This window comes from Meleagris gallopavo, chromosome 1, assembly GCF_905368555.1.
Source record: "Meleagris gallopavo chromosome 1, MGAL_WU_HG_1.1, whole genome shotgun sequence".
Lineage (NCBI taxonomy): Eukaryota > Metazoa > Chordata > Aves > Galliformes > Phasianidae > Meleagris > Meleagris gallopavo.
Genome location: NC_139404.1, coordinates 99,120,501 through 99,134,808, shown reverse-complemented (window position 1 = coordinate 99,134,808; position 14,308 = coordinate 99,120,501). Strand labels below are relative to the sequence as shown.

The 14,308-nt window shown below is 39.5% G+C and overlaps 1 protein-coding gene across 1 annotated transcript in view; it reads right to left on the bottom strand.

Annotated features, from left to right (window-relative positions):
* The window catches only part of NCAM2 (neural cell adhesion molecule 2), a 260,302-nt gene extending 254,303 nt beyond the window's left edge, over positions 1-5,999 (bottom strand). The window contains exon 1 of the mRNA XM_085241440.1: positions 5,674-5,999. Within this exon, the coding sequence (XP_085097566.1) occupies positions 5,674-5,725 (52 nt within the window). The 5' untranslated portion in view covers positions 5,726-5,999. The remainder of the gene's footprint in view (positions 1-5,673) is intronic.
* Positions 6,000-14,308: the final 8,309 nt, after the last annotated feature.

The following is a 14,308-nucleotide window of genomic DNA, read 5'->3' as shown; positions in this document are numbered from 1 at the left end:
AAGAGGAAATTTATTGTTGTTCCCACCTACCACAGCTGTAAAGAAGCTGACTAAATACCTATAATATTTAATGTAGCTTTGCAAGTTTATTGAGACAGTTTACATCCACGAATTGATCGTATCAGATCATACTTACAGCAGGGAGACTGGTGGTATGCGAGCACCTTGCTTAGCAGATCTTCAGGTTCACTGGAATTATTTCTTGAAATATGTCTTTAAAAGACTCAATCATCCCACTTTCAGTGCTTCTGGTGTACCTCATTAAGGAGGAATGAAGTCAAATAGATGATGATTCCTTTTCTAAGAACTGGGGTCACAAAATGTTTCAGAACTTTTTGTTTCAAATGGTAGTGCTGTTTTTATGTAGACAGAAGCCACGTAATGAATTTTTAGTTGATACCCTTTGTCATCTACCTCACCGCAAATTAACTTAGATGAGAGAATAAAATAATTGAACTGGTCCTGCGTCATTCTCAAGCAAACAAAAGCTTAAGTGAGTGGAAATTATCCACTGACTGGAAGTATTAGAGCTCAGCCACAAAGCCTGCAGTCATCTTCACATTTAATAGCTGCCTTTAAGACTTCCTGTAGAATCAAATTTCTTATAGGATCTCATTTGTAGCCACCATTCCTGTGACATCTCATGTTATTAACAACCCAAGTTCCAACACACAGATAAATTTTCCTTTACTTAGAAAAACCATACATTTCCTAAATTGTAAAAGCACCATGAACGGATAACATTACCCCATCCCATATCTTTTCACAAGTGAAAGTTATTCAACACCTGCCATTTCAAGTGATGCATTCACACTCCACAGCCTGATGCAAAGCCCACTGCAGACAACTGACTCTTGCACAGCACAGCAGCTTCTGCATTACTGCAACCAGCACTGCTCATAGTTACCCAAATGCAGGCTATTTATATTAGGCTCTTGTTAACAAAAGTGTTCTAAAAAGAAGGCTCCTGTATGCATACATGCATTCTTTGGGGTTCCCTCTCCATACTATATTTAAGCAGGTTTTACAGGGCCATTGTTTTGTAGAACAAGATTTTAATAACATAACTGCAAATACAAATATCTATAATCAGGTAAGTGACTCTTCCTGTTTACTTCTCTAGTTCATTTATGCTTTCCTTTCAAAAAAAAATTAAGAGTCAGATTCTTATCTCACCTACATTGAATTAAAAAAAAGATACCTTCTCCAATTAATGCAATTTTCTTGACATCCTTTAAAAGTATCTAAAATCACAACCACAGTACTGAGTTAAACTGAGCTTAAAAGCAATAAAAAGATTTTATTAGAGAATGCAGAATTACATTACTGAAGCTGGACATCCTTAGATTACTGATATTATTGAAATAAGAGTAAACTGTATTTTGAATTCTTATCACTCAAAACTATTTTGAGCTTTAAAACAGATACCAGAAGTTGGATGATTTTAGTCAACTACATACACTAGAAAGCACCTAAGTATACTAAGGGTAGGAAAAAAAGGGGAACATTACACAATTATTAGGTCATAATAATTAATGATAAATAAGTGAAGATATGCTAGATACCAGTATGCCTGGATCTAATCTACTGAATTCCAATCCGAAGGCCCATTTATGAGGTTATTCATAAGCCCTCCTCTATTTCTGAATTTCAAGAGCTCTCAAGCCAATTTCAAATTACCTGCAATATGCAATACCTTGCAGCACGCCTCTAGTATACTACAGTTGTTTTATAAGAACTAAGGCACGCTCTTTAGAAAAAAGAATCTGGTATAAATTAGTTACTCTAAACTGCTCAAAATATGAGGTATTACCCATATTGTCTACCTAGATAAGTCTGTCCTACTCTTTCAATAATGATGGCTGTGATTTGAAGACTCATGTATACGGTATATGGTATTTTGGAAAACATGTGTTTTCCAAAATACCATACTAACTTAAATTGATCTCATCCTGGAATCAAATGCCACGTGCTGAATATAACTAGAGGATTACTGCAGTAAGTTGGAAGGAAACCAGCAAATAAACATGAATCATCTGGGATGGGTACCTCAAAAGGTCAATGAAAGGGCAAACAAATCTCTATTTGTTTTCTGAATGTTGTAAGAAACACCTGTTAAAGGCAAATAATACACAAACTGGGCATAACACCTCAGGAACACTCCCATAGATAACAACTGCGACCCTATTCAACTTCTAACAAAAGACTGAAGCTTCAGCTCCAGGACTATCTCATACTTTTCATGATTTGAAGCCACCAAAAGTGGTAAAAAAAAAAAAATCTCTTTAAATAAAGCATTTTGTATAGGATTGCATGAAACAAAGCTACATACTTCTTAAGAATCCATTCTGAAGGAAATCTGCTAGAACACCTCAGCCAATTTATTTTCAAGCAAACACTTGGATTCTTGTTTATACACGAAGTTACAAAGTTACAAAGGCTTAACAAAAAAGCAAATCAAAACATTTTTTATACTTTTTTTTTTTTTGAAGGGTGAGAAGGAGAGAAGACAGTAGACAAGTTGTTTTCATTCTACTGCAGTTCTATGAATCAACTGGTAACAAAAAATAATGGCTAGCTGAAGTCACAGGACAGGTTTCAGACTTCAGTTTACATCTCAAGCTATAATACCAGTTCCACTTAATCCAGCAGACATACCGTCATTGATTTTGACAATTCAAGATTTCATGTGTTTCCAACATAAAAAGCAGAAAGCTGCAAGTCTCTAGGAAGTGACTATACCATGGTAAATGAGATTTGGTATCTCTTCTAGGGAACAGTCCTTATTAACAAACAGTTCCTTATAAGCACTTGTAAAGAGGAATGCTTCATTAAAAACAAAAATGAGCTCTGTATCAATGCAAAAAGAAGAGGAAACCTAGAGCACAATAACTGAGCAAGTACTCACCAAAACAAATACTGAGGATGAACACAAAACGGGTTAAATTCTGCAAGTGAAGCAATTTACACTGCAGCATACAAATACAAATTTTCTGTTAACCTGAAGAACTGTATGTTACATAGAACAATAGAAGAAATAGGATTTCGCTATCTCAGAAGGTATCCATTTCATTCACTCTAAGTCAGTGTCCCCAGACACTGGTAAAAAAAAAAAACACTAATGAAGCCCGCTCTTCTGAGCATTGTATCACTATACATAGTAAAAGGGGAGAGTTTTGTTTATTGTTTATTTATTAAAGCAAAGCTAATTAAATTTGAGCCTTTCACTCTGGACAGCTTGGAAAGGTTAAGGAAAGAAAAATCCTTTTGTTTTAGCATAATAACATCGTCAGTTAAACTCCTCCCTTGTGGTGAAATTAGGAACAGGACTATTTGGCCCTGGTAGATAATTATGACATTCATAAGCTCTCAAAGCAAGGGGGCTGGGAGAAGGGGCTGCTGTCAGCCACTTGTTTTTCAAACTGCTTCAATTTTCTGAAATGGAACAAACGCATCACAGTTTCCTCTCCTCAGTCTTAGACAACAGCACTTCACACTGAAGAAGCTTCAGTCATTTTTCATGACATCTACTGCAGCTACATACTTAAAAATACAAACCCTCAGCCTATGATTTTCTATATTTCTGAAGCAAACAATCCAAATCCCGTTACTGGGTTTTTCTTAACCATCCAAATTCTTCTTTATCTCGTCTTCAACATAAAGAAAAAAAGCTATCATAATTCCATTAATATATCAAGAGGATAAGCCCCTAGAGAATTTGGAACAGCCTCTAAGATTATTTGAATGATTTCAAGATATGTCAAGATTGACTTGGAGAAGATGCCAAGAAATAAAATAAAGAAAGCAATGATAAAACCCTAACCAAGACTATGCTTATCTTCAAAGCAATCACTGCAGAACATCCCTGTCCCCTACCAACCTAAAAGGCAATATCTCCCACACGCAGATGTATCTCCCACTTGCATTTACTATCCCCTCACTGTGCATTGAGGCTGTGTGACTATTTCCACAACTACTCCAAAAATTCTTCCCACCTTAAAATAACTGCGCTCCATTCATTAGAAAAATCAATTTACAAAAGGACTAATTTCATTGCGTTGACACTTACAACTTACTATCAGTATTATATTTAATCAGATTTCATCCTCTTCGTCTCTCTACCGTATCTGTCTTGCTATCATTTCTAGAACTCTGCTTAATGGCATCTCGAATTACACTCCATTATTTAACGCCTGACATTTGCAATAGGAAGACACTGAAACTATGCGATCTTTCTATGCTGCAATAATCACACTTCATGAACCACCCTTCTGCCGTTCCTCTGTTAGACGAACCACAGACCACGTCCCTATAACCATTACACTCAGGTAGATCGACAGAAAGACCCGGAGATGCATTTCCATTGCCATCCCAGCGCTAGCTGCGCTGGAAAGCCTCCGAACTGCTTCTCAATCCCTAATTGGAAACACACCGAGCTCGTCCCGAGGTGACAAAAGCGGACAAGTATTTCACTGCAAACGGTGAGCAGCCGGTAGCGTCTCACTACTTAACACCGAGACAAAATGTCTGCATGGTAGGAGGTTCGGAGGCAAGTACACCGAAGGAGGAGACGTTCGGAGCAGCGGCCTCTATACCTTCAGGCTGAACCCCTCACCACCCCGCCCAAGCGCAACGGGCAGCACCGTCGTTCCGGAGGGCACCGGGCGGTGTCCAGCCGAGGCTTTTAGCCACGGTCCGCCGCCCGCCCAGAACCCCCGCCCGGCCCGGCGCCCCGGAGCTCAGCGCGGGGCAGTGCCCGGGGCCGACGACCGCGCGGCGCCGTGGAGCTTTGGCGCCCCCTGCTGTCGGGCGCCGGCACGGCCCGAGGGGCGCTCCCCGCCGCTCCCACGCGGAGCTCCGCTCGCATCGAGCGCTTTTTTTTTTTTTTTTTTTTTAATTATTTTCCCTGACACCTCCTCCAAAAAAGAAAAAAAAAAAAAAGCCGCGAGCTGCCGCCCGCCCTTCCCGCGGGCGTTCTGCTCCCAGGTGCTCGGCGGCTGCCGAAACCAGCGCTCAAACTTGCCTCAACACTTCGGAGCGCGGCGGGCAGTCTTGGCAGAGGGCACCGCGCGCACGGCCGCGCTCCACCGCCTCCTCAGGCGGGGCTGAGCTCTAGGTAACCACGCAGGTGACAGCCACCCATTGCTTCCCCCCCCCCATAAAAGTACCACCGCGCAGCGCGGAGCCGCGGGCACACGGGGCCGCCCCGCACACCTGCCCCAGGGAGCGGCTCCCCGCGGCCGGCTGCTTCCCCGCCCGCACCCAGAACGGAGCCCACGCTGCCTCTGCCTCACTCAGACGCGGATTTTAAAGCGCGATCCCCAACTGGTTATTTTTTTTTTTTTAATTTGTTTGAATTCCCTCCTACATCTATCTCCGAAAAAAAAAAAAAAAAAAAAAGAAAAAAAAAAAAAAGCGCAACCTGGAGCGGCGAAGTGCGCGGAGCGCCTCGCAGCTTTTCCCCCTTCTAATAAGCGATTCTCTCCGCACCTCGAAGACCGCTAGGAAAGGGAGGGGCGAGGAAATGGAACAACTTTGAGACCAGCTTTAATTCGGTTCCCGGCTGACACACCGCTTTGATTTTTCCTCCTTCCCCAGCTGCACGCTGAGTGACGGAGCGCGAAGACAGCGATAAAAAATAAAATAAAAAATAAAATAAAATCCCGCTCCTACCTTGCCCGCTACTGAGGAGCAATCCGAGCAGGTACAGAGGCAGGAGGCTCATGTTCAGCAGCTGGCGCCGGCGGACAGTCCCAAGTTCGATGTGCTCGCAGCCGACACCGCACAGCGCCGCCCGCCAACTGCTGCCCGCACCGCGCCGCGCCGCACTATATCGGGAGGCAGCGGCACCGCGCAGGAGGCGGGCACACGACGGCCCGCGCGGATCCCTCCGCGGCACACGCACGGCCGCAGAACCGCCGGGCGATTCCTCCGCTGAGCTAAGTGATGGTAGCCAGCCTGCAGCCTGCCGCCTGCCTGCTTGTTTGCTTGCTTCCCCGCTCGCCGGCAGCCTGGTCACCGCGGCCCCACAGGGGCTGCTCTCGCGCCTGAGGGGCGGCGGGCAGAGGGAGGGCGGTCCGCACGGGGCGGCGTGGCGTGCGGCGGGGCTCTGCCACCCTCGGCACCCGGCGCTGAGCGGCGTGAGGCAGCGCGCTGCGGGACCCTGTGCGGGTGGCTGCGCCTCGCCGCCGTGTTTTCAGACCGTTCTGTGGTCTGCTGGCACTCGCGCGTTTTGAGTTTTTTTAGTTAGAGAGAGGGAGAATGCCTCTGCTATTGACGGCTGCGTAGGAAAGGAAGCCAATAAAAAGTAACTCGCTTACCTTTACTGTACTTTTGCGCTATCTGACTGAGAATCTTACTCGGTAACAAATAAAAACCCGCTTTAAAGTAAGGAGATGGATTTTCATCCAGAGGTAATTCTTTGCCTTGCATTAATTAAGCCGCAGTCTCCAGAGCAGCTTCTATAAATTTGCAGCCGTGCCACCTGTGTGATACGTGAGAGGAGACAGAAGTGGATTTATATTAATGTCGAGCAGTGGTAGCAGTTAATAAAAGATTAATCCAAATTAGCGTACCCCTAATAATTTTTTTTCTTTTTTTTTTTTCCTTTTTTTTTTTTCCCCTTTTCAACAGGATTTGGGTTTAGGGAGGGAAGGGAGACAAATCCGTCAGCTTGAGTCTTGCTGCGCAGTAGTCTTACAAAATTATGAGATGTAGGAGGAAGAAATGAGACGCTCAGCAGGTCTTGCTGGGATGAACAAGGCACACAGTAAAACTGGAAGTCTTTCATCTGGAGGAGACATTTTAGGATACTTAGAGACATGCACTGCAAGTCGTTGAGAGCTCTCTGCCATTTCTTGGTGAATCTGTGGGATGTCCATCAGGACTTTATGGCTTGATGACATCACAAGGAACCCTGCCCTTGAAAGTAAAAGTGTTTTCAGCCTATTCTAAAATGAACAGATTAGTTTTCAAGTACCTGTAAGCAGACATGGTACTGTAATTCCTCATTAAGTTTTGGAAATCCAAAATGAGTCAGCTTTGGTTGAAACTTATAGTTGAGAAAAGGATTTCTACTTTGGAGCCGTTCTGCTGGATGTCTTGCAGACACCTCTGGCTAGGGTCCTTATACCAGGTTCAGGAAAGCACAATGAAAGGAGGCTTTTTGATGACCGTTTTCCCATCAGATAAAAATAGTATGTCAGCCACAGTGCCCAACTGCAGAAATAGACATCATTAATGAAGTGATACAGAAAGATTAAATCAAGTATCATGCAAAAAACCTTTAATGAAATGTAAATCTTACTGGACAGAAATCAAGAAACCTTCACTATGAAGTATGTAAGATGCTATTGTCAAATTTATCTTTAGTTTCAATGTGTTTGGAACATTATCATCCAGCAGATGTGCAACAAATACAGTGTTAACCAAGACAACCAGTCTGCTTTAGTTAAGGGCCAGAAGTAATGCAGAAGCACCTTGGTTTCCACGTGTACGTAGACATGAAATCAATGTACAGCAGGCATCCCACAGACAATATAAAAGGAAGCAGGCAAACTGTTCTCCCATGTGAAATACACATAATAGAAAGAATGGTATTGTGATAAATCTTCATCACTGAAGGAAGAGGCAGCAGCTGGTTTGGCCATCAGTGGACACACAGGTCCAGAGGCAGCAGCTGTTTTGTCCATCAGTAGACAAAGAGGTCTAGGTATGCTCATATATATCTTCTCTCACCTAGTGGATATGTTGCAAGGATCCTAAGACTATGGAGTGGAGGGAAACAGGGGAAAAGATATGTAAGTATGTGGGGTTTCGTTATTTCTTACTGAAAACTCATTTTTTACAGAAGAGGGATTTCAAAATATGTATCACACTGAGCCAGAGCAGCAGATCACACTGAGGTCATGCAATCAGAGATTAGAAAGATGTGCTCAGGTTTTCTGCCATTCTTATCTATATGGCTCTATAATCTATATTATATAGATCATACAAAATACACAAATAATCTGTATTTGTGACCATACTTTAAATGAATCAAAAGATGAGCATTTCAAAGTGCTGTGAAACACTAATCCGTGTCGATGATACGCCTGTAATTCTTGCCATTCTTTGTACAATGGTATTTTTCTTTAAAGAGAATGCTGTTTACTGGGGGGAAAACCTGACAAGAAGTTTTGTGGCTGTGCTTAAACTAGGGAATTAGAAGACATTTATGGATAATAGCACATGCATAATAAACGTAGAATCAGTTAGGTTGGAGTAGACCATCAGACATGATGGCAGAAAACAAATACATTTTCATGCTATGATTGTTTTAGAACTACCATATCAGAAATCAGCTGCATTGAGCAGCATCTCAGATGAACTACCAAGGGATGTATCTTCAAGAGGAGGATTTTACCCAGGCGGATATTTCAAAGGTGGGGGCATTAACTTTGACGTGTTCTTGAAGCAAATTAAAATACAGAGATTGAAAAGCCTTGCTGGAAGAATCTCAGGGAAGAGAAGGGAAAATATTACATAATATTACATACAGATATACTTCGGATCTACTATGAGATCTATACCACACTCAGAATCAAAGAGTTATCTGTAAATTCCATGGTTTTTTTTTTTTTTTTTTCTTTCACGCCATATTCCCCAGCTTTCACCACTGTGCTGTCATACACATCTTTTCTACTAAAAAGTTTTACTACCTGTGAAGTTAGCAAAAAGATAGAAAGATACCAAGAATGCCCTTTTCCCCATGTAAGTTACTTGTTTAACTCAAAGTGATTGCCTACCTGGTAGCCTATCAGCTGGCATGAATAATTGTGTCAGAAATGGGCTCTGGCAACAAAACTGTTTTAAGCTTTCATCACTGCATTTAAGTCAGTTTAGAAGAATGGGATCCATAAACTTGCTGTGACTGAACTTGTTTATAAAGACCTGTCTCCATGGTGTTTTTGCAGTCTAAACAGGAACAGCAAGGATTACTTTATTTTTAAATTGATTGATGATTGCATGTTCGATGCAAATGTAATTAGATAGAGAAATTTAAATCTTAGTGATGATTTCATAATGGATATTTATACTGAAATACATGTTTCCCTGCGGACACCCAAGTTGCCGATGGATCCATCTGGTTTTGCTTACTTGTCTTAAATAAACTTAAATGTTAAGGAAGCCCCTTAAAGTTAGTTGAGTTTTTTGGGGGGGGTCATAGGTTTGTGCCGCAGTTACAAAGAAAAGAAACAAAAAGAAATAACTGGTAAGCAGCAGAAACAGAATGCTCTAGGGCAGCCATCAGATGTTTTCTGGACGGGAAAGGAGAGAGAAAAGGAAAAGACAAAAAGAGAGAAAGAAAACAACAACCTTCTCACAAACTTAGTATCTTGAGCTTGCAAGAAAACGCCTTCTGAAGACATTTAGGGTAATTTTCAGAGGTGCTCATTGAACCAAATTGCTGATCATCTCCAAAGTGAGTAATTATCCCAAATAGAATGCGTTCCTACGAACGTTGAAAGCACAATTAAAGTGGCACTAGGATAAATTATACAACAGTGAATAACAGCATTGTTGTGGTGAGGAAATGATGCACAATAAACAAAAGGCAGTTTCATAAGTGTTTGCACCACTATTATGTTTCAAGTTCTTAACATCTTATAAAAACTTTTATAAAGATCTAAAATTACTGCCATTTTGGATTAAAATTTTATGAGAAAAAGTAAAAAAAAATGTTTCCATTCTCTTTCAAGTGGCTTTAAATAAAGAATTCTCCTTCCCGTTAGAGAAACATAAAAAGATCTTGAGATTACTCAGATGCTAAGAAGAGACTCATGGATTTTGTGTAAAGAGGATAAATTCCTGTACCACTCCTAGAATTGAATAATGACAAGTGCATGTGTGAAATTATTTTTCCAGGTAAGATGATTTAATTATAATTCTATTCTTTTTTTTTTAATTCTATTCTTATTTTTCCAGGTAAGATGATTTAATTTTAATTCTAGAAGATAGCAAGGTTGCTTGAAGTACAGTGTGCTAATTTGATCACAATATAGAACATTGTGCTGACAAAAAAAAATCAATACAATGAATTTATATGTCTGAGGGAAATATTGTAGTGCAGCAAAAGTAGTATTTGAGAGATCGGAAAAGGTAACTTGTCTGAATTCTGGAAGTAAAATCTTTGTATCTTCCAGGTTACCACATTTCTAGATGTATGACTTCATTGCTCGTCTCCATTCAGTCACTCAAATAGCTACAAACTCTCAACAGTCACTGCCAGCCTCAGATGTGTGGGCGGGGTCCTGGAGACTTTGATTATTTCACCTGAGAATGAAGCTGCCAGTGCAAGGGGTGGTGCCCCACTTGTCTCAAGTGTAACTGCTCACATGTTCAGCAACATAGCATTTGCGTACTTTACCTCTGCTATTTTTTGGTTGTTATTTACAACCACTCTGCCACCTTTTTTTTCATGCTAGCACAATTTTCTAATATTAGGTAGACATTTCTTCATGAATATTTAATTATGGTGGCATTGAAGATTGTTGTCCCTAAACGAGATGTACAAAAGATATTTCAGTATGTGGAGTAGCAAAGAATGGTAAGAGTTTGAACAACAGATGATTTTAAAGTGATTGTGTGTGCAAAAGACAGACCATTGTTCTATGACTGTGGAACTTGTTTCCAGAAGTGCTTGGAATCATCATAAATTTCAGAGACATTTGGAACAAAATTTAAATCACACTTATTCAGCCATCCATTCTTTCATTAACAGCAAACACCAAAAAGATATTAAAACCCAGACCAAAGAAATAAAAGCTATCTCCAGAATGTGAAATTAGAGCTCAAATAGAAATTAGAAAGTTTATGAATACGTTTGAGTTACACTTCTATGTCCTGATGCTAAATGTGCCTCACATTTAAAGCACTGTCTGGGTTAAACAGAATATATGAGATTCGCAATTTAACTACCCCAGATCCATCTCGCTGTCCCATTTCTCATTGGAACCAAGCAACTGCTGACTTACACCACATACAAATAAGAAAAGAGGTATGATGGCCAAAATGAAGGATGTCAGCAGCCAGTGAAATCTTTGTGGAGGACCTAGAAATACGTAAATAAGACTAGGAAAAAAGGATAAGTTGTTTTAAGTTTATTAATTTATCCATGTGCTAAAAGAACTGGGTCCAGAGCTCCAGCTGTCAACACATAGGAAAGGTCATGCTAAAAGAGTTCAGTTGTGAATTTAGGTAGAGAGTATTAACTAAACAATTATGTAAAAGCCAAAAGATTGTAGATTTTGTCTCCAAGCTGTTACAAAGGAGTGTATTCTAAAAAGCAGATTTTATATCAGCGCTTACCTTTTAATTTAATTTGAGACCTACAACTTCAGAAGTTCTTATTCATGAGCAGACATCTGCTCCTTTTCTGAAATATTCTAAGCTCCTGACACATTCTAGCATTTTGATATAGCGAACAGTTTAGAAGGCTAGCTATGTTGGCTACACAGCATTTCCTTCAGTATTTTTAAATTGATGAGTTTTGAAAGATAGGAGTTCTCAATTTGGTTCCTCTAAACACTGCATTATAGCAATAAGCATCCTGCTCACAATACTTTTTTGTTTTTTTCTTGTTTAGATTTTCAGTGTAAAATGAGTACTTTCTAATAACCACTCAAGTTGGAAAACCTTAAGGTATTATGAAGACTGTCTTAAACACTGGGGGAAAGTTTTGTATTGTTAATCAAATCTATATTATAAGAGATTATAAGAGATATTGAACTTAAGACAGGATAGCAAAAAAAAAAAAAAAAAAAAAAAAGGACATATAAGACATATTGATTAGAAAAATACTAAAATTGAAAATACCCAAAATAATAGCATACTTAGTTTCACAATACTTTTGCACATTTGCTTGTACCTTTTTATAATCTGTTTCTTGTAAAGTTATAAGTAAACAACAGTGTGAAAAATAAATTTTGAAAGAGAATTTTTCTACCAAATTTAGCAGAGCTAATATTTGTCTGCTTTTGATACTACATGAATAACTATTATGATGTGCTGGTTTGTAATTTCAGAAGCATCATATCTGGGAATTTTATCACACAGGGAATCCTGTTCCATAGGATTACCAAGATGAAAAATTGAGAATAATCCAGCTAAAGAATGATCTTAAAAATATATGAAAGCCTAAATATTCCTAATTGATTGTTTTATGTGAGCAGACCTCAACCTTTGCAGATTTTACTCTGTGAAAGCACAATTATATCTTTCTACTGAAATGCTTGTAAAACAAGGCCCTCAAACATGGTCTAGTTTCCAGGTGTTCCAGTTTCTGTTTTCAGGTACACACGATGCCTGTGCATATATTCAGACTCTTTAAACTTGATCTGCTCAACAGAGATAGTTTATTTGTGCCTCAAATCAGATAGAAACACAGGAAATGAGATGAATACAGAGAACTGAACTCAGGTCATCCTTCTAGCAATTTCTGCTGTAATTTAGATTCAGCATTAAACGTTATTTTTAAAATTGTAGGTAGAAGCATCTAAGCTTTAGATAAATTACTTGAAAATAAAAAGAACATTTTAAAATCTCATAGTTGCCACCAATAACCACATTATGCTGTAGAATACTTACATTACAGCTTTCTTTTTCAACAACTAAGCCAATAACACTGATGAAGTCATCAGTTATGTTTTTGACAAGCAAGAGGAATCAGTGTACTGTATATACTGCTGCTCTGTCTTGTACTTCATAGGAGAAAGAAAAGGCAGAAGGTTTGAGAATGATCAATATTTGTTAGAAGAATGAGAGTTAGAAAGGGAGAAATATTATATAAGGCATTTATTTTGTTTTTAAATATTACTTTTCTCTAAGGCTTTGTGTTTATTTGTTTATCTTTGCAAATCAGCAGAACATAGCCAAAACCTATGTCAAGAATTCAAAACTGTTTCAGGACTAGGTTGTTCCCTATACTTTCAAATATATAAGGGAATAAAACCGATGGGAGGTATATGGAAATAAAGACTTGTATGTAACTCCATAGCACCGTCTGCTTTAGACCAAGGGTACTGACTGAAGTAAAAATTATTTTTTGAATTGAGAATATCTCTGTTAGCAAAGTTCTTAAAGGATCCTACATTAAATTTTGGTCAAAGTTTAATTCACAGAACTGATGAGAAATTTACAGCAGTGACAACACAAATAGATGGACATCAATCTGTCAGGAACAGCAATGTACTCTCAGCAAAGAAGGCCAACAGCCTCCAGCAGCATTAGGCAGGGAGCTGCCAGCAAGCCAAGAAAAGTGAATTTTCCCTCTGCTCAACTCAGATGAGATACATCCAGAGTGCAGTGTCCTGCGCTGAGACAATAGGATATATTGGTGTGAGTCCAGCACAGGGACACAAGGATCCATTAAGGACTCAGAGCATCTGATATGTGATGGAAAGCCAAGAGAACTGGGAGTATATGGCCTGGAACAGAGGAGGCTCTAGGGCATTTTATCAGTGTGTGAAAGTGAGGACAGAAAAGATGAAGTCATTCTCTCTCCATTGGTGCCTGGTGATGGGTCAATGTGAACAAACTGAACATAGAAAATTCCATTTCCTATGTTTCTTCAAATTACATTCCTTCAAACTAAAAAAAGTCTCTTTTTGTGTGATGAATTTCCAACACTGTAACAGTATGTCCAAGAAACTTGAAATCTCATCCGTGGAGCTATTCAAAACATGACTGGACACAGTCTTGGACAGTCTGCTCTGTCTGACCCTTCCTTTCAGTGGTGTTGGATCAGAAGATCTCAGGAGGTCCGTTTCTGCCTCATAGACTCTGTGATTATGTGACTATCATATGACTCCGCAGATACAAGAGAAAGAAAGCTTTAAATCTTTCTGCAGTTTTTTCCTTTCTCTCAGCATTCTGGTTGCCTCGGGAACCTTTCCCTCCTATTGTCTGACTTCTATGAAGCTACAGATAGCAGCCATGTAGGGTGTTAAGAAGCATTCTTAGTTTTTTCATTTACATTATTTGCCAACTAAATCTCCACTTGAAAACATTTAAGTACAGGAAACATGAAAGTGTTTATTCCTTTTTTTTAGTTCTTAATAGAATCCTTGTTGTGAAATTACAAACAGTAGTGTATGTAATGACCAGCATGAGGTCTTGAGTTACCTTTTGTATGTACAATGAGTTTGAAAAATAATAATAATTATTAATAAGATCCAGGAAAACTGGCAATTATTATTTATTTTTTTTTTTAAAGGTAGAGAAGAATTACTCTGATACAGACTAGTCGTATTATGTATTAGGAGCATCA